Below are 19,550 nucleotides of genomic sequence, written 5' to 3'. Positions count from 1 at the left end.
ACACCTGAGCCCCCCGCCCAGGGTCCTCAGCACCCCCAGGCCAACACCACCAGCCCACAACAGGGAAAGCCCTGGCAGAAAACACCCTGAGGCACAGCCGAGCTGTCACCCACAAACACGTTTTGTACTTCTCCAAGCGAAGACCTTGGCTCCCGCAGGCTGGGATCTGCAATGTTTATTTGACCCCCCCACAAAAGGCATTTTCATGAGGAATCTTTTGGTTCATAAAAGAAGTTATTTCTCAGCAGCCCCCCTAAACTGAGAAATAAAGTGCCCCAGGAGTTAGCGCAGTAAAATGAACCATCCAACTCCAACGAAGCAAAGTGGTTCCTATCATTTGGTACAATACGGTATAATTTGGCAAACAGAGCTGATCTGCAGCTCCCATCTCTCAAGCACTATGGAGCTGCCTTTGGTCTCCGGGCCTCGGGCTGTCTGTCCAGGGACGGACACACGTCCTTGTGCTGCAGGACCTGGGGACTCTCCAGAGGGTCCGAACCAGGCGGGTGAGAGCTGCTGCATCAGCATTTATAACTGCTTGATATAAATATAAACCATGGATACAAACAGCTTCTTTGTACAGAAAATATCATCTCACAAGGCACTGGGGTGACGACCGCAACCGTTCACAGCGGCTCCATTCAGGCTTCTCCAGCCACCACCGAGCATGGGTGTGGAGGAAGGCGGGGATGCAGGGACTGGAGAGATGCCAGAGCTGCCATCCAAGAGGGATTTCACCCCTCTGCTGAACCCAAATGCCCCAGCAGTGGTGTTTCCCAGCCGGATGGTGCTGTTCCTTGGCAGGGGTGGTGTGACCCCACGGGGTCCAGTCTCCATGGGATGGCTTGGGGCTTGGTTTGGCCGGGAGGAAGGTGCATAGATCAGCCAGGGCGGGGGCAGCTCTGCCTAGTGCTCCCTCTTCATGCCAGCAGCCCCAGCCGGGTCACCTTGGCCGAGAGGAAGGAGTGGATGATGAACACGATGGTTTTGGGGCAGGAGTGAAGGTCCAATTGCTGCAAGAAAGGAGCAGAGGGATGTTTGCAATGGGGAGGGATGTTCTGGAATAGGCAGCTTTCTGCTTGTGGCAGAGAGTACAGGGACCACCCGGCACCCTATAGATGTCACCACAGCCTGGGAAGGGGCCGCATCTGGCCAGGAGTGGGTGCACAGACCATGCAGGGTGGATGCTGTGTGCAGGGTAGGTGCTCTCCTCCCCATCTGCCCCCCAGGTACAGCGGGAGTATGGGTTAGAGGGGTGGAAAGGGTAAAACTCACAATCTCTCCCTCTGGACCACCAAAGTCCAGGTAGAGCATCTTGGTGCCATCATCAGAGGACATCTGCAGCTTCTCAAAGGGCTGCTGCAGCAGGATGGTCTTGCTGAGCCCAGGCTCGGTGCTGGAGATGGTGAAGCCCTTGTCGATGTGGATGGACAGGGTGCAGTCCTGCCCCTTCCACGTGCAGGCTGTGGATGTGGACAGGCACAGGGGTGAGAAGTGGCCGCGGGCCCCACCGCCCGGTCCCCCCGGCCCCCCGCTGACCTGCCGACACCTCCTGCACCAGCTCGGCCGCCCCGTGGGTGCCGTCCACCAGCAGGCGCGTCCACAGCGCCAGGTCGCGGGGGCTCTCCAGGCTGAAGAGATGGGTCTGCACGCCCAGCCGCGTGCCGCTGCGCAGCGCGAACGACAGCTCCGCCTCGTACAGCGCCGAGCCCTTGGCCGGCCCCGAGTGCACCAGCCTGCGGCACCGCAGCGCTCAGCACCGCGGCCCGCTCCGCACCGCGCAGCACCGCTCCCAGCGCGGCTCCGCACAGCTCAGCTCCGCCGTGGTGCGTGCGCGGCGCGGCCGCCAGGGGCCGCTGCAGCCCCGCGAATGCTCCCCCCGCGCAGCCCGAACCCTCCCGAGCGGCCGCCCCGCGCCCGGATCCCGCACGCTGACACCACCCCGGGCTCTGCCAAACCCTGGGTGCTGCCGGCAGCCCTGGGCACTGTCACAGACCCACAGGATGAAGGGACCTGAAAGCTCCTCCAGCTCCAGCCCCTGCCACGGGCAGGGACACCTTCCACTAGAGCAGCTTGCTCCAAGCCCCTGTGTCCAACCTGCCCTTGAACACTGCCAGGGATGGGGCAGCCACAGCTTCTCTGGGCACCCTGTGCCAGCGCCTCAGCACCCTCACAGGGAAGAGCTTCTGCCTAAGAGCTCATCTCAGTATCCGCGGGTCCTGCTATCACTCCTGAACACCGCCACCATCCTCAGGGCCCTCTCCCCACCTCTGGACCACCTCCTCAGGACTCTGCCATCGTCCCAGGGCCCTGCCACCACCCCTGGCTGGACACTGTCACTATCCCCAGCATCCTGCCACCACCCCAGACACCACCACCACCCCCAGGCCACAGTCACCATCCCTGGACATCACCACCACCACAGGGCTTTGCCATCATCCCAGAGCCCTGCCACCAGCCCTGGACTCTGCCATCACCTCAAAAGCCCCTGCTGCCAGCCCAGGAATACTGCCAGCATCCCCAGCGCTCTGCCCTGACCCACAGCCCCTGCTACCACCCCAGACACCACCAGGGCTCTGTTTCCCATGCAAGAGAGGAGGGTGCTGGGCCATGGTCCCTACCTGGTGGCGATGAGGGGGTAGCTGTGCACAGGCTTGCCCAGGGCGTCCCGGCTCTGCGGCAGGCTGCTGTACAGCAGCAGCTCCTTCTCAGTGAGCACAGCCAAGAGGTTCCTGGTGCCGGCGCTGGGGAGCTGCAATGGGACTGGGTCAGGGGCACCGGCAGCACGGTGGCAGGGGGTGTCGGGGGGCAGGGGGTACCTGCTCAGTCAGCCAGCCCACATGCTTCACGTCCCTGCCAGCCACAGCGCCAGCACCGGCCAGCTGAGCCCGCAGCTCCTCCTTCACCCGCGGCACCAGCGCACCCGCGCTGGCCTGGATGGTGCTGAGCCACGACTGCGCCGTTGCCTCATCCTTCGCCCGCAGGAACAGGGCGACGCGCCCGTCCGCTGAGCACACCTCCAGGTACCTGCAGGGACACGGCCCCGTGAGTCCCCACAGGCCCTCGGCACCACGGGGCACTGCGGTGGCATCACCCCATCCCCGCACCCTGCCCTGACCTGTGCTCCGGGTCAGTGGGGAGGCACTTGCGGGACACGTAGCACATCTTGAGGGGCACGGTCCTGGCCTCCCGGAGCTCCTTGGGGGGCAGGAGAGGAGAGGAGCGCTTCTGCAGGGTGGCAGGTGAGGGGTCCCAGCTCACTGTTGCCCCCGAGGAGGAGTTCTTGAAGTAGGGTGAGATCTCCTTCATGTACTTCACTGGAAGAGAGGCAGCACCAGTTAAAGGCATGGCACAGGCTGGGGCAGCCTCGTCCTGCCCCGCTGAAACCCCTTGCACCCTCTCTGCACCAGAGCTGGTGTCACCTCCATCACCTCCTCAGAGATGCCACCCATGGGCGCTGTGTGCCCTCTGCCGGGTGCAGAGAGGGGATAGCACCGATGGGCAAGGTGCTACCAGAGGGTGACATGACACCTATGATCCTCTGCCCCGCTGTCCCAGCCCAGGGCCCCTCAAGAGGGATAAAAATGGCCTTTTCCCCCTTTTTCCTCTCCTTTAGCCCAGATCAGGTCACAGATCCAAGTGTGATCAGGTCCCTGGGGCCGCACATGGAGGCAGGGGGTGGGGAATGGGCAGGACTCCCAGGCCAAAATTACAGCCTGCAAACTGTGCTGGTACAGCCAGTCCCACCGCCAGCTGGGAGCAGCAGCTCTCAAATACCATGGCTCGGTCCCAGGAAAAGCCTCCAGTTGGGAACTGTGAGCTCGCAACGCCCTGTCCTGGGTTACAAACCAGGGACAAGGACTCGGCTGTCAGTCCCCAGTGAGTCCGGCTGCAGAGCCAGAGCTCTCAGAGCCACATGGGGACAGCAGCCAGGTCCCAAGGGTGAGGGGAAGAGGGAGATCAAGGTCCCCAGGAACTGATGGGGCCCCACAGCTGTATCCTGAAAATGAGGTCAGCAGCAGCAGCCAAAAGCCTTGGGCTGAGCAGGGGAAGATGCCAGTCACGGTGCTGCCCTGTGGGACCAGCCAGTGGCTCCAGGGAAGGGCTTTCCCCTGGGTGGCCCCTGGGGAAAACACCATGGGAGGGACATTCCTGCTGCCATGTCATAGGGTCATGGAATCCCAGCCTGGTTTGGGTTGGAAAGGACCTTAAAGCTCATCCAGTTCCAACCCCTGCCAGGGGCAGGGAACACCTTCCACTAGAGCAGCTTGCTCCAAGCCCCTGTGTCCAACCTGCCCTTGAATGCTGCAGGGATGGGGCAGCCACAGCTTCTCTGGACACCCTGTGCCAGCGCCTCAGCACCCTCACAGGGATGAACTGCTTCCTAACATCCACAGCCATCACTGCTGATTTCACTCAGGTCCAAGTGAGTTTCAGTGAGGGTAGCAGGAGGGGGGATACAAGCTTGGCTTTGCAGCTGACTCCTGTAGGCAGCTGCTTGGTGGAGCAGCTCCATCACTCAGCAAAGCCACAGCAGCCTGATTGTGTGCCAGAAAAAACCCTCTTCCCACCCGGAGACAATCTGCACCCACAGCCTACCCCCATCCTTCACCTACCACCACCACCCAGCTCCCACTTCATTCCAAACCCAGCCAGCTCCCCAAAACCTCTCAACACTGAAACCCCATTAGGAGCTGCAGTGGGACGCAGTGCCCCGCTCTGCCTGGCCCCAGCAGGACACAGCTATACATGGCTGCGATGCTGTTGTGACACAAGGGGCTGGTCACCCCATGGTGGCCCCAGCCAAGGAGGCAGCGTGGGGCCACCAGCTCCATACCCTGTGCCTCCCGTTATAAATAGCTGCCGTGCTCCCGCAGGCATCTGAGCCGCCTTGGATTCTACCCTGAGCCATTAATCTTGGCAGCATGGACCTGCCATTATCCCAGTGCTTGGGAACTAATTGGAGTTCAGCAAGGCAGCACTCAGCCCCGGAAACCCGAGCGGCATCCCTGCGCCAGCCCGCAGCTCCTGGGGCACGCGGAGGACGGCACCGGCATTAGCTGTGCAGTCAGGGTCACGTCCCAGCTGAGCCATGGGGATAGAGCAGTGCCCAGCCTCAGGATGAAGCATGGAGAAAGAGGCAACAGGGGGCTGTGCACCAGGCCTCCATCCCGTGGGAGCTGCTGCCTCCTCCAGTGACCCCAGCATGGGCTTTATAGCAGGCTGACTCACTTCTGCCTGTCCCTTCACTGCAGCATCACCTGGTATTGAACAGATGCAGTTAAGTACCTCCAACTCATTAAAGCAAACACACCATATTGTGCATCACCTTTGCTACTGGCAACTGTCAGCAGACATTCACTTTGGTGTCCCATGAAGAACTGGAGAACACCTCAGCACTTTCCCTCCTGAAGCCCTTCTGAGCCCCAAGAGCAGCAGTGACACAGAACCACACATATCCCAGGTGCCACCTCCCTCCTCCACTGAAAACCCCCTTCTGCTCTGCACTGTGTGTTATTTACCCCAGGGTCACCTACACTCTGTGGGTGTTTCACATCTCACACCATGCACATCACCCTCCACAACTGCTTGGGCTTCCCATGGTCAGGACAATCAGCCCACGAGGGTCATGCTCCCCCAGCAACCCTTTGCTCTGCTGAATTCCAAGTTTCCAAGCTTTACTTGGCTGAGCGAGTCCTGGAGAGCTGCAACAGCCCCAGGAGCTGCCCTGTGGCCAACAAGCTCAGGGCCACCATGGAAGTGAGATGTCCACAGCTCCTTCTCCCCACTGCTCCCAGTTCTCTCCCAGTGCCAATATGGCACAAAGGCTCACCCTGAAAACCACCCTTGGCACTGAAGCCCTTCCCAAGGTGGCTGGAAGGATGCTTATCAGCCTTTCCCTTGCTGTGGAGGGTCGCTGGATACCAAGCAATGCAAAAACCTCACCCAAAAAAAAAGGGAAAAATAAGGTAAGGGAGAGCAGCTCTTCCCCAAATAACACTGTAATATAAATACAGTCCAACTCTTCCTGCAAATACCAAGAGAGCAGTTTGGCAGATCCAAAAGAACCTCTTGGCAGCACACACGGAGAGGTATGTGCATGTCCTCATGCCCGGCCAGCAAGGACACCCTGGAGGCAGAGCCAAGCTGAGCCCAGGGTGAGAGCCAGCACGTTGAGGTGCTGCTGCTGCTCACATCCAAATGTGTCACCTCCCAGCTCGGCCACTTCGGAGGCACTCACTGCCCTGTGAGGAGCTGCTCCCTGGTTTATTGGCTGCTGCAATGCTGCTTGCAAACTACCCTAAAAACTCCTAAACCAGGGAACAGACACAGCCCAGAGGAGCGAGGCAGCAAACAGACCCTGGCTGTGACCACCTACTTTGGTACTTTCAGCAGCCACAAGGGAAATCAGAGTCACATCTGGCAGCACTCAGGGACCAGAAAGTGATGTTAAGGTGCTTCTCCCCTAGCTCTGGAGCGAGCCCAAGCAGGAGAAGGGAGCAGAAAACCTGCCTTTAACTCCCCTTGGGCACCTTAAGGCCACTGTCTTCCACCAGCCCTGCCACCCTACCCTGGGGCAGACTGAGCCATTGGGGTGCAGGTATAAGGCAGGGAACACCCCATCCCAAGGCAGGCCCACCACCTCCACAGGGCAGTGCCAGCCTGATGATGACCACCCTGCAGCGTCAGCCCTGCAGGGGCAATGGAGCATCCTCCCCAGAACAGGGAGGAGATGGAGATGCACCACATTTATACCTGATGTCCATGATCAGTCGAACCCTGCTCCGGCTGGTGCCTGCAGCATCCCTGAGCAACACCACACTGCTGGAGCCCAACAGCATCAGCTACACACTCATCACAAAGCCTCTGGAGCACCATGGTGGAGCTGGCCCAGCCCCACTCTCCTCCCAAAGGTACCTGCTGGGAGTTCTACTGAATTCAGAAGCCCAGCAGGTCATAGCTGAGCTACAGCAAAGGCCCTGCCTGCCTGGCAGCATGCAGCTCTGCAGGGGGACGGAGGAGGGGATGGTCCAGGGAGAGAAGCTGCTCTCTACAGAAAGAGCAGCTCATCTCCACCTCGCTCTAGCAGAAAGGGAACCCACACCAAAGCAAAGGATGACAAAAGAATAACAGAGAGAGGGTCGTCCAGGAACAGCTATGGGAGGAATTCTGCAGACTAGCAGGGAAAGAGGCTCTTGTGTTTCTCCTTGGTCAAAAAAAAACAAAACAAAACAAAACCCACCCCACCGCCAACCCTATCTGCTCCCAGCAGCTGTGCAGAGCAGCACATTCCTCCAGCTGAACTGTGGTCCTGCGGCTCCCAAGAGAGGAGGAACCCACAGCAGAAAGGGCTGGGCGAAGCTAAAACTGAGAATCTGGAGCTGAGACAATGTGGGGAAGGGAAGCAAGAGCCACAGCGGCTGCTGGCAGCACACACAGCATTGCTCCTTGTGCAGGCAGAGACCAGAGCACTGCCCCCACATGAAACCTCCCTCTGCAGCCCTGCAACTGCACAGGGAAGGGTTTCTGGTGCCAAGACCCTCGTGGTTAGCCACAGTGATCCAGGGGCTGGGAACAGGAAGGGTCCTGTCCTGAAGGACAGACCCTGGGTGCTCCTGTGCTCACCTGAGCTGACCCAGGGTGGGCAGACATGGACAGGGGTAATGCAAAGTGCAATGGGAGAAGAATGGGGTGCTCCCCTCAGGGCTCCTGCACTCCCAACCCACCAGCCCTCACCCACTCCCCAAGTGGAGTTTGGGGGGCTCTGCAGTGTGAATCCTGGTACCAGGGACTGGCCCCCCAGTACCATGAAGGAGCCTGTTCCCAGGAGAGCAGCTCCAGTCTCCCCTGGGATGGTGAAGGCTGCATCCCTGGGATGCTCACAGCCTCAACTGCCAGGTCTAAAGGGGTCTGCAGCTGGGGTTCAGGCAGCTCCTGTGGGTGTTCTCCTGTGCTGGCTCTGCCTGTGCCTGGCACCTTGCTCCTCTTGCTGAAACCCCCGCAGCAAACCCAAAGGTGCTCAGCAAGGAGCAGGCTGCCAGTGTCTGCCCTCCACGCTGGCACAGGCCTGCAGAGTTGTACCAGCCCAGGATGTGGGTTTAAATAAGAATCACAGGGAAAGCAGAAAAAGCTTTACATTGCCCCATGAACAGCAGAGCTCAGGGTGGTGCTGTACAGCAGAAGAGTCACAAACCCCATGAAAACATCTCCCATCACTGCCTGCCCATGGTCCTGCAGCAGAGAGAAGGAGGGAGCCACTGGGCATCAAGTGGTGGCACACACATGTCCTCCCTATCTGGAGGGAGATAGAGACCCCAGCAGTGACCTCGAGCTCAGGATGAGCAGATAAACCAGTCTGCACATGCTGCTTCCATTCAAAAGGGTACATAAATGAATTTGCAGATGATGCAGAATATTCATGCAATGATGCAGATGATGCAATGAATATGCAGAATATCCCAATGTTCTCAGTACATCCCCAGGGAAATCAGGGATCAGCCCCTGGCAGCAGGAGGACCTCGTGCTCCCTCGCACCCTCATCTCCTACCTTCCAAGACCACCTCCTTGCCCGTCTTCTTCAAGGCCTGCACCGCCTCGTCGTGCGTCGCCTCGGAAAGGTCGGTGCCGTTGACGGCGAGGATGGCGTCCCCCACGTAGAGCGCCTCGGTCTGATCCGCCGCCAGCCCCTTAAAGATCTTGGAGATCAAGATGGGCATTTTATTCTCTCGGCCACCTTGGAACAGAAGAGAAACGAAGGGGTTGTGGCTGCTGGAGCACACGGAGGAGTGGGGATGCTTGGGGACCAGCCTGCTGCCCATGGCACACCCGCAACAGCCACGAGGCTTTGGAGCCACAAAGATGATGGCTCCGAAAGCAACCCGAACAGTCACAGGTTTCCTCACATAGCAAACACTCAACTTGGCCATCTCCCCATCGATTCTGGCAGGAAAGCATGCCTTTATTGGTATTGTGTGTGACTATCCCTGTCCTAAGGACTTCGTGTTTTAAACAGGTAAGAGCTGAATCTTTTTGGAGAGGTGAAAGAACCAGGGAGAAGTGAACCAATATGGCTGTTTGCTCCCCTCCACACAGTAGCCCTATTTACCTGCTGCTCCAATTCCCCAGACTAAAAGGATGCCATTCAAACCTCCTGGCAGCTCAAGAAGATCAATTTGCACGTTACCTTTTGAACCCACAGGGAGATTCGAGTGGCACTGCTGCCTCCGTGCCAGGGAGGAGCAGGGCTGCAGCAGCTATCACCAGACATGCCCTAACCCCCAGGTCAGCATGTCCCAAGGAGCCTCCAAGAGATGATCTCTCATTAGCCCAGGATGGGGGGACTTTGTGCCCAGGCAGCCAAGTAGCCACCAGCATCCTGGCCTGTACCAGCACCAGTGAGGCAGCAGGGCCAGGGCAGTGGTTCTGCCCCTGCACTGGGCACTGGTGATGCCGCACCTCAAATCCCGTGTTCAGCTCTGGGCCCCTCACTACAGGAGAGACATTGAGGTGCTGGAGCGGGGCCAGAGAAGGGCAATGGAGCTGGCACAGGGCCTGGAGCACAAGTGTTATGGGGAACGGCTGAGGGACCTGGGGGGTTCAGTCTGGAGAAGAGAAGGCTCAGGGGGGACCTGATCGCTCCCTACAACTGCCTGACAGGAGGGGCTGGGTTCTGCTCCCAAGGAACAAGGGATGGGACAAGAGGAAACGGCCTCAAGCTGCACCAGGGCAGGTTTAGACGGAGCTGAGGAGCAATTCCTCCCCCAGAGGGTGCTCAGGCATTGGAACAGGCTGCCCAGGGCAGGGCTGCAGTCACCGTCCCTGCAAGTGTTCACACAGCGTGGAGACGAGGCCTCAGTGCCCTGGGTTAGCGGTGGCCTTGGCAGTGCTGGGGAATGGTTGGACTGGATGAGCTTAAAGATCTTTTCTAACCTGGTTCACTCTGTGACTACCCCAGAGGCAGAGGGTGAGCCCTGGCTGCTGTCACGGCCCCAGGGCTGTCCCAGCCGGTGCCACAGGCATTTCCTCACTCCGATGCCTGCCAGACCCCGCAGGGCTCCAGTTATCAGCTGTCAGAGGCCCCGCGGGGGCTGCTGGAGCTGCTGAGCCCGTCCCTGCAGCTCCTCACCCTGCCAGGGCCCCGCACCCCAGCTCCCGCACGGCTCCCACTGCCCAGCAGCCAGGGCACGGCCAGCCCGGGTGCCCATCCCCTCGCCACATGCCATGGCAGGGCACTGACCCCGCATCCTGGGTCACGGTGAAGCATTCCAGCGTGGACCGTGGCTGGCAGAGCTCCACCGGGGACTTGCAGGAGGGTGAGGAGGAGCGATGCGCTCCGGGGCAGCCCGGAACAGCCTCAGCTCCCTGTCGGGATGGTGACTACTTGGTTTCCACGTACGTCACTGCAGAATTGAGGTTTAACTGAGCCCAGCGACGCTCCCCATTTCCTGGGAGAGCCGCAGAGCTGGCAATAACTTGGCAGCCAAGGGGGTATTGTGAAGGGGGCTTTGTGCTTCCCAAAAAACACTGGCAGGCTCAGGCATCCCGCAGACACAGCCAGCGGCACCGTTTCAATCCGGACATCCCCATCGCAAAGCCTCCTCCTTCCAGAGGGAGCCAGAGGCCGTGGCTGCGTCTCCTCCGAGCTGGGAGAAGCCACGTCAGGAAGTGAGAGCTGACCAGGGGATACGGAGCTCACTGCCCGCACACACACAGGGTTTAAACCCTCTCCTCCATAGCTCCTGACAGCCCTTTCCCTGCCCGCTTGCTGCTGGTTCATCCCCCTTTCCCAGAGCCTCCAACACGCTGAAGCCGGGTGAAAAGCCGAGGCAGATACCAACGCCATCCCTGCCCCAAAAAGTTTCCAGCCTGAAGTTCGGGCGAGTCCCAGAGGAGTGGGACAGCTCGGGAGGGAAACAGGGATTCCAGCACGGAGGCTTCCCGCTGCTCGGCTCTCCAGGAGCAGATCTCCAAGCCTGAGCTCGTTTAAAACCCCAGCTCCCCACGCCTGGCGATCTCCAAGGGCTTTGCAATCGCCTCCTTCCTTGTGCCGATGGTTTAACGGGGCATTTCCCGGCATGGAGGCACGGAGGGGACAAGGACACGCAGGCAGAGCCCTCCCTTGGGCTGCAAACGGGCAGCTCTTGTGTAACCGGGTGCCCTGTGTGTCCCACCACCCGCCCCGTGAGACAGCACCCTACCCTTGTGTGCAAGGGGGCAGTGGGACCCGGGCTGCAGCTGGGGCACAGTGGCCAGGGGCTGCCCGGTCACTGCTACACCCCAAAGTGCTGCTCTCTCCATGGGCTGTGGATGTTTCGGGTCCCATCACTGCCACGTGTCCCCCCCTCGTCCTGCACAAGGGCTCGGGCAGTGCCAGGGGATGTGAAGACCCCGACCCCAGCCCTCTCCCCCCCCCCCCCCCCCCCCCGGGTTTCCTTTCCAGCCCGGCAGCAGGAAAGGCGGCAGCAACAGGTCCCGGTGCCCTGTGCTCCCCGCACCCCCCGCCCCGTCCGGGACCCTTCCCCCCCGGCCCCGTCGCTCACCTTTGATGCTGATGCCGAGCCCCCCCACGTCCTGCTTGACGACGCGCACCGTGCGCCTGATGTTGGCGAGCGCCTCGGGCACGGCTGAGCCCGGGTCGCCTCCGTTCAGCTGCGCCGCCGGGGCCTCGCCGGGGCCGGCAGCGGGGCCGGGGCCATCGGCCGGGCTCACCCCGAGCGCGTCCTCGGCCAGCGAGAGCAGGACGCGGAGCCATTGCCCGCCGGCGCCGCGCAGCTCCAGCAGCCCCGTGCGCGGGGCGCGCCTGCCCGCCGCCATCTTCCGCGCTGCCGCCCCGCTGCGCGCCCGCGCACCGCCCCGCGCAACGCCCCGCGCACCGCCCAGCCCGCACCGGGACGGGCAAGGGGCGCCCCGGGACAGGGCGGGACACGGGAGCTTGGAGCTCCCTGCTCCGGGGCGGGATGGGGTACGGGGGGAACAGGGTCCCGGGTGCTACTCACTCCCTTCTGGGACAGGGCACTGTGAGGGACACGGGTCCTCGGTCCTCCCTGCTCCGGCCCGGAACGGGGTATGAGGAGAGACCAGGGACCTCAGTGCTCCCTGTCCCAGATCAGCATGGAGTACGGGATGAGCTGGTGCTCCCCAATGCTCCCCACTCCGGGCCGGGATGGGGCACCAGGAGGGACACGAGACCCCGGTGCTCCATTGCTCATCCTGGGTCTGGCCCAGGGACAGTCTTCCAGTGCCTAAAGGGGCTACAGGAAACCTGGAGAGGGGCTTGGGACAAGGGCCTGTAGGGACAGACCAAGGGGAATGGCTTTAACCTGCCAGAGGGGAGACTGAGATGAGCTCTTAGGCAGAAGCTCTTCCCTGTGAAGGTGCTGAGACGCTGGCACAGGGTGCCCAGAGAAGCTGTGGCTGCCCCATCCCTGGCAGTGCTCAAGGGCAGGTTGGACACAGGGGCTTGGAGCAAGCTGCTCTAGTGGAAGGTGTCCCTGTCCGTGGCAGGGGGTGGAACTGGATGAGCTTTAAGTTCCCTTCCAATACAAACCAGGCTGGGATTTGATGATTCTATGCTTCCCACAACACCCTTAACTCCTTCCCAGGGGCCAGCAGTGGCGCAGGGACAGGCGGTGGCCCCATGCTCCGGGCAGGGCTGTGCAGGGGCTGCCTGCACTCAGCCCTGGCCAAGGAGCTCCTTGGGGGCCAGTTTCTTTGCAGCGACCTCAGGGCAGGCACCTCCCAGCAGCCCAGCGGGTGTTGAACAGGGAGATGGTGTTTGGAGGCATTCAAGGGCTGTTCCCTTTGCTCTCTTGCTTGTCCTCACAATCATGAACAGTTATTTTGCCTTCTTTCCAGCCCTGCATGCCAAGAGGCAGCACTTAGGAGCAGAAAATGCTACTAAGGTGTAGTAGCAAACACCTCTCTCACATCCCTTGATCCCTTTGCCCTCCTAGCGCTCCAGGGGGCTCAGAGAGGGGACTACTGAGATCTCTGCAGAACACCAGGATTTGTAAGCATTGAGGAACATCCACATCAGGCTGTGGATGGGATGGATTGAGGGCCGGGGGCTGCAGCCAGCACTGCTCAGCACAGCCCTTCCCTGGCCGGGGCCACAGCCAGCGCTGAGCACTGGCCATGCACAGAGGGAAGAATGCTCCCGGGGCTCCCTCCCACACAGCAGCAGCTGTGGAATGTCTTGAGGTTGCACAGAGGAAGCTCTGAAGGTTGTTTCTCTACAAAACAGGCAGTTCACACATTCCCCACTTTCCTTCTGCTGCAAAGCCCGGGGTTTGGCTTAAGCAAGTCCTTGCCTTTGGGGTATGGTGCTGCTCGCTGGAGGAAGCACTTCTACACCAGCCCATCAGCCAGCCCAAGGTGTGATCCCATCCCTGCACACCCCACAGGCTGCTTGTGCCACTCGGTCTGGGTACAGCAGAGGGGCATTTTGTCCTTCGGTACTTCAGTGGAGACGGGGCTCATTTTCCCTGTGCCACCCTGCTGGAGCTCTCACTTTCCCAGCCGGGCAGCTTCCATCAGCAGTTTGTCCCGGTTTTTTTTCCCTTCCCAATGCTGCTTTTGATGCTTCCAGCCTTTAAGGCCACATTCCTGTCTGAAGCAGCAGTGGAAACTCTAAATCCTGCTTTTAGTGCAGCAGAACAGCACTGTCAGGTTGTTTTCTTCCAGTTCCCAGCTCTGTGCCCAGCAGCAGGCTGAGAAGCACACCCTGGATGCATGGAAACCATCCAGATGGTGTCCATGTCAGGCAGAGAAGCCCTGCCCTTCCCTGTCCCGCTGCTGGGACAGAGACAACACCATGGTCCCCAGAGCCAGGGCACGATGTGAGGCCAATGTGGAGGCACAGTAGAAAGCTCATGCCATGGCCACCACTTCTGTACAGCTGCAGGACTGCCTGCTCTCCCCTTCAGCAACTAGTGTTCCTGTGGCAATTGCGTCAAGAGGGGAGGTTGAAATTAGACATTGACACATCTGGAGTCCAGAATTCCCTTAGGACCCTGGTCCTGAATTGGGCAGGGGGTACAACAGACTAGTGCAGTGCTGGGGCAAGAGCTGTGGCCTGGGAAGGTTGGGGTCCACAAGCAGAGGTGCCGCTATCTTTGGGACCTTTGCTCTCCCAGCCTGGCTCCCAAGACTGCTCCTCCTCAGGCTCCTTCATCTCTCAGGATGTGTCCCAGGGCACATGGTGAACGCTGGGAACCCAGTGCATGGGGTGGTCCCGGCTGGATTTGACCCTCTGCAAGGTGCCATGAGGGTGATTCTCATGCCACGGACAGGCTGTGGGATGGCAGGGAGGAACCGAAGGCTGAGGCTGGCAGGCAGGAGCAAGTCGCAGCTTCCAGAGATGCCAGCAGCGTTCGTCAGGGCTCCTGCTGAGGGGGAGCAGCGGGGGAGGACTCGCCTGGAGCACTGATTCTATTCACAGGAATAGAATCTTCCCGCAGCAACGCACGTGCGTGGTGACAAAAGCCCAGCTGGGAATTCCGCCCCGCAGCGGGAGCCGTGGGAGGGGAAGGAGCACGGGAGGCTGCGCTGTGGGGCTGGGGGTGCTGCAGGGCCCTGACCCCGCCTGCGTTTCAGCTGCAAACATCACCCCTTGTCTCCAGCCGAACAGGAGGACCCGGGGCCGGCGCTGCTGTCCCGCGGGATTGAGCCCATCCTGATGTTTCCCCAGCCCACTGAACTGCGTCGTTAAGCAGCTATTATGAGCCTCGTTACTCCTCGTACCCAGGAGCTGTGTCGGAGCCCACCCGTCTATTTATAGAGATGGTTTCTTACTTGTCTTCGTTGCATTAATTCCTTCTGAAGCAAAATAAAAGACCTCAAGAGCTCACGTTCAGTCTATGGCACATTCCCAAGCCACAGGGATACAGGTAGCATCCGGTGGTGCTCAGGATGCTTCCTCAACAGCCCCTAGCTCTCAGCACCAGGGAAGTGCTGCTGTGCTCTGGGAATTCATGGCGGGGACACGTGAAAACCCTGTGAGGGATAGAAGGGAAGTAAAACAGCTTTTGTTATATAGATAGGTATTGCTATAGATAGATTTTAATAGAGGTAGATTTTAATATAGATATTAATAGACTTAAGTGTGCAATATACGTATTTAACAGATGGATTCATCCTTTCTGATGCAGGAAATGAGGCAAAATGGCATTGTCTGACTTTAAAATCACTGGAACCTCAGAATCCTTTAACTTGAGAGCACTTTCTGTTTGCTTTGGGACATAATTAGTGGCCTACAAAGTTTCTTCTGTCTCAGTCCAGGCCCTTCTCTTACCACATCCCTGTAACATAACCACAATCAGCTGCTTTCTTATCACGTGAAAATACTGTTGCTGCCTTGTGGCAGATCTTTATGTTAGGACAGGAACAAGAGACTGGATGGCGAAAAGCAGCACCCGGGAGCTAAAATAGCTTTGGGAAAGGCAAAAGCTGTAGCAGATTAAAGCCCAGTATTCGCTGCCTGCTGCTGCTTCTGGCTCTCAGATGCTCTAAAACCAAGTGGCATCAGTGGCAGAGATTTCATTCAGCCCCTGGGGTAATTTAATGGACATAAATTAATCATAAAAGTCAGCACAAGAACTGCACATTGTAAACTCTACCATCACGTTTGCATCTTTGAATGGACTGATTCGCTCCACTGGCCTTTTCCATAGGGAATGGGGCAAATCCCCCGTGTTTTGGTTCATTTGTAGCTTGCAACTGAAAATGCTGATTCTTCCCTCCTGAGCACTAGGGAAGAGGCATCTCCTGGACTGCAGAGCTGGTGGGAGACACTGCTGGAGATTTCCTGCAGCCCCTTTAGGCACTGGAGCTGCTCTCAGGTCTCCCCTTCAGGAGCCTTCTCTTCTCCAGGCTGACCCAGCCCAGCTCTCTCAGCCTGGCTCCAGAGCAGAGCTGCTCCAGCCCTTGCAGCATCTCCATGGCCTCCTCTGGCCTCACTCCAGCAGCTCCACATCCCTCTTGTGGTGCTGCCCCAGAGCTGGATCAGGGCTGCAGGGGGGTCTCCCCAGAGCACAGCAGACGGGCAGGATCCACTCCCTGAGCTGCTGCTCACGCTCTGGGGGTGCAGCCCAACACACGGGGGGTTCTGGGCTCAAGCACACACTGAAGCTGGGTCATGGGGAGCTTCTCCTCACCCAACACCCCAAGTCCTTCTCCTCAGGCTGCTCCATCCAGTCTCCCCCAGCCTGTGTTTGTGCTGGGGATTGCCCCAACCCAGGTGCAGAGCTTTACACTTGGCCTTGTTGAACCCCATGAGCTTTGCACTGGTTTGTACCTGTCCAGCCCGTCTGGGTCCCTCTGGATCCCATCCCTCCTGGTGACCTCCAAGTGCTTTATTTATCAATGTCAGACCATTCCCTGCTCCCCAGCTGCTCCAGGCTGGCTTTAGTTGCATCCCACGTTTGCTAAGGGCTTTGCTAAAATCTTGGGTAGGCTGAGAGTTCAGGGGGGTGGACAGATGGACAAACACACTTTAGCAAAGCCCTCCTCCTTGGGAAACGCAGTCCCATGCATGGAGAGGGCTTCTGGAAGCAGCTGTGCAGACAGGGATCCCAACACATGCAAACACCGATGTGCTCCAGCCAAGCCTCAAACCCTCCTGGAACCACCATCACACTGGGATACTCTGGACTGTTTTAATTTAACAAATAGAGCTTGGATAAATGTCACTTCTTGCCAACGCTGTTGTTTCTCTCCAATGGCTCATCAACAGGACAACTCCGACGTTGTTGCCCGAAGGTCTGGAGCACAAGGAGACCTTGATGGCTGCCGAGTTGTTCAGGAGATGCTGCAGGAAGAGCCTCTTGTCCCAAGCACAACACAGGGGCACAGGAGGGATGGGAAGAGCCTTGTATCCCAGGACAATTAGGAGTCATGAAGGACGTTTCACCAGTTCTAGCTTTAGCATCAGGGTTTTGAGTTTAGAGCATCCTACGGCGGCTTCACCTTCCCTCCTAGGGCACTGCTGGCCTGGTCGGTGCTTGACGGACGATGGACCCCTCCTCGCAGGGACCGCTTCTCCTTCCCACTAGCGGGGCGCGGAGCAGCGCCGGGCCGGCTTCATGGCAGGAGGCAGCTGCAGTACCTCAAGCTGACGGCAGGTGCCAGCAAAGAGCCGCTCTGCAGCCCGTGCGCTGCCCTGGGCAGGGGGCGGCCGGAGCCCCCTCCCTGGGAGCGCGGACAGAGGCCAGCGCCCGCGGGGACAGGGACACGGGTCCCCTGCGCTGTTGGTTGTCATCGGGGCACGGCCTGCTTTGGGTTGAAGGGACCTTAAAGCTCCTCCAGCTCCAACCCCTGCCACGGGCAGGGACCCCTTCCACTAGAGCAGCTTGCTCCAAGCCCCTGTGTCCAACCTGCCCTTGAACACTGCCAGGGATGGGGCAGCCACAGCTTCTCTGGGCACCCTGTGCCAGCGCCTCAGCACCCTCACGGGAAAATGTTTCCTCCTTCTCTGTGCTGAGGGGGCACTGGGGAAGGTTTCTCACCTCTTAGTGCCCAGTTACTCTGGGGTCTGGGGCACCCCCAGCCCCTGTCTGTGGGGTGCTGTCCCGCAGGGTTCCCCTGCACACCCTGGCTTTGTGCTCAGCACCATGGGCCCAAACCCCACCCTCCCCTTCCCTACCACGTTCCTCTCGTAAGGACTTGGGAAGCAGCTCGTGCTCCCTCCCTGCTTGGCAGGGATCTGTGACACTCCTGCTCCACAACAAGAGCTATTTTTACCCCCTGGCTGCGTGCACCCTCCCCCTGCTCAGCCTCCTGCCTGCCCTGTGCCCAGCACCATCCCTGGTTCCTGGCTGGGACCCCAGTGCAGCTGGGACCAGGCTCTGCTTGTGCCCCAAGCTCCCCACAGGGAGTGGATACAGCAGGGGCTCCCTCCTTTCGTTTGTGGGCAGAGCTGGGCTGGGTCAGCCTGGAGAAGAGAAGGCTCCTGAAGGGGAGACCTTAGAGCAGCTCCAGTGCCTAAAGGGGCTGCAGGAAACCTGGAGAGGGGCTTGGGACAAGGGATGTAGGGACAGGACAAGGGCAATGGCTTTAACCTGCCAGAGGGGAGACTGAGATGAGCTCTTAGGCAGAAGCTCTTCCCTGTGAGGGTGCTGAGGCGCTGGCACAGGGTGCCCAGAGAAGCTGTGGCTGCCCCATCCCTGGCAGTGTTCAAGGGCAGGTTGGACACAGGGGCTTGGAGCAAGCTGCTCTAGTGGAAGGTGTCCCTGCCCATGGCAGGGGTTGGAGCTGGAGGAGCTTTAAGGTCCCTTCCAACACAAACCAGGCTGGGGATCCTATGGTATTTTCTGTGGACCTCATCCACTGCCCCGTACAATGCTCCTTTTTCAGCTGGAGCTTATTTCCTAGGAGGACACACACACATACACATGGCCCCTGCTATTTCCCCCTTCCTGATGGTCTTTTCTGGTCCCCGGCATGAAAGAGGGCAGCAGTCTGAACCCATATGGCTTGGGGCAGAACGAGCAGGGGGATCCATCTGCATTCCAGGGTGGATGCTCCAAGCATGAGCCCTAAGGAGGCTTGTGCAGGGCCTGGAGGAGCTGCAGCAAGGAATGGGGCTATCACCCCTTCTGCGAGCTCCCCACCCAGCCAATGGCATCTCCACAGAAGACCCCCAACATGAGAAGGGACCCAGTGACAACAGCGGCCATCAGGGGCAGGACACCCTGGACATCACCCACTGCCCCAGGCTGGCCCCTGCTCACCTCTGGAACAGCCCTTTGCTCCTTTCCAAAGGGAGGTTTTAATTTACCCTCTTGGCTGGTGAAATCCTATCCCAAGCAATTCCCCAGCCATGGCTCCGAATCACAGTAATTACCTCATTACTTTGATATTAATAGAATTCATATGGCCTGGAGAAGATAATTGAAATGAGCCCGCGAGGGGAGCGCAGGGGGCCTGGAACGGGTTGGGGGTGCTGAGCTGTGCTGGGGTGAGCTCTGCTTCAGAGGCTCCTGGGGCCAGTGCCCCTGGGGCTGCAGCTCTTCCAATGCCAGCCCTAGGGGGCAACTATTGCCTGGGGCTGGCCGAAAGGAGCCAGAATGTAGGGAAAATGTAGGATATTGGGAACAATTCCTTCCCCAAAGGGTGCTCAGGCATTGGAACAGGCTGCCCAGGGCAGGGCTGCAGTCACCGTCCCTGCAAGTGTTCACAAAGCATGTGGATGAGGCCCTCAGTGCCATGGGTTAGTGGTGGCCTTGGTACTGCTGGGAATGGTTGGACTGGATGAGCTTAAAGCCCTTTCCCAACCTTGTTTATTCCATGATTCTAAACGAGCAGGACTGCTGGGCTCCTGCAAGTCAGCCCAGGAGGATGCTCAGCGAGACCCTGCTCTCAAGCCACTAACCTCTCATTGTCCCCTGCCATGTCCCCTGCTCCGGGCCAGAGCATCCGGTGACCCCCGTCAGCCATGGGGCTGTTCCCATTCTTCCCTGCGGAAAAACCCCAGGCTACAAAGGTTCATTGTGTGCAGGAGGCTCACGGGCAGTGGCCAGTGGCGTCTCCGGCGATGCCGTGCTGGCGATGGA

General features: G+C 59.4%; 1 protein-coding gene across 1 annotated transcript; it reads right to left on the bottom strand.

Annotated features, from left to right (window-relative positions):
• Positions 1-145: 145 nt before the first annotated feature.
• Positions 146-11,837, bottom strand: SNTA1 (syntrophin alpha 1). The gene is made up of 8 exons (XM_061441454.1): positions 11,541-11,837; positions 8,549-8,734; positions 3,119-3,317; positions 2,820-3,027; positions 2,622-2,752; positions 1,540-1,736; positions 1,276-1,463; positions 146-1,013 (listed from the first exon to the last, which is right to left on the bottom strand). Exons 1-8 carry the CDS (start codon positions 11,812-11,814, stop codon positions 921-923), a joined length of 1,476 nt encoding a protein of 491 aa, XP_061297438.1. The 5' UTR covers positions 11,815-11,837; the 3' UTR covers positions 146-920.
• Positions 11,838-19,550: the final 7,713 nt, after the last annotated feature.

Source organism: Pezoporus flaviventris, unplaced genomic scaffold, assembly GCF_033815535.1.
Source record: "Pezoporus flaviventris isolate CSIRO_AGI_PZ_B2104156 unplaced genomic scaffold, CSIRO_AGI_Pfla_v1 ptg000213l, whole genome shotgun sequence".
NCBI classification, from domain to species: domain Eukaryota; kingdom Metazoa; phylum Chordata; class Aves; order Psittaciformes; family Psittacidae; genus Pezoporus; species Pezoporus flaviventris.
This window is presented reverse-complemented; position numbering and strand designations above follow the sequence as displayed.

Coding starts and splice junctions, on each gene's coding strand:
- SNTA1 (XM_061441454.1), bottom strand. CDS start 11,814: ATGGCGGCGGGCAGGCGCGCCCCGCGCACGGGGCTGCTGGAGCTGCGC. Junction 2,753..2,819: donor TGGGCTGGCTGACTGAGCAG/GTACCCCCTGCC, acceptor GTCCCATTGCAG/CTCCCCAGCGCCGGCACCAG. Junction 1,737..2,621: donor TACCCCCTCATCGCCACCAG/GTAGGGACCATG, acceptor GCGGTGCCGCAG/GCTGGTGCACTCGGGGCCGG.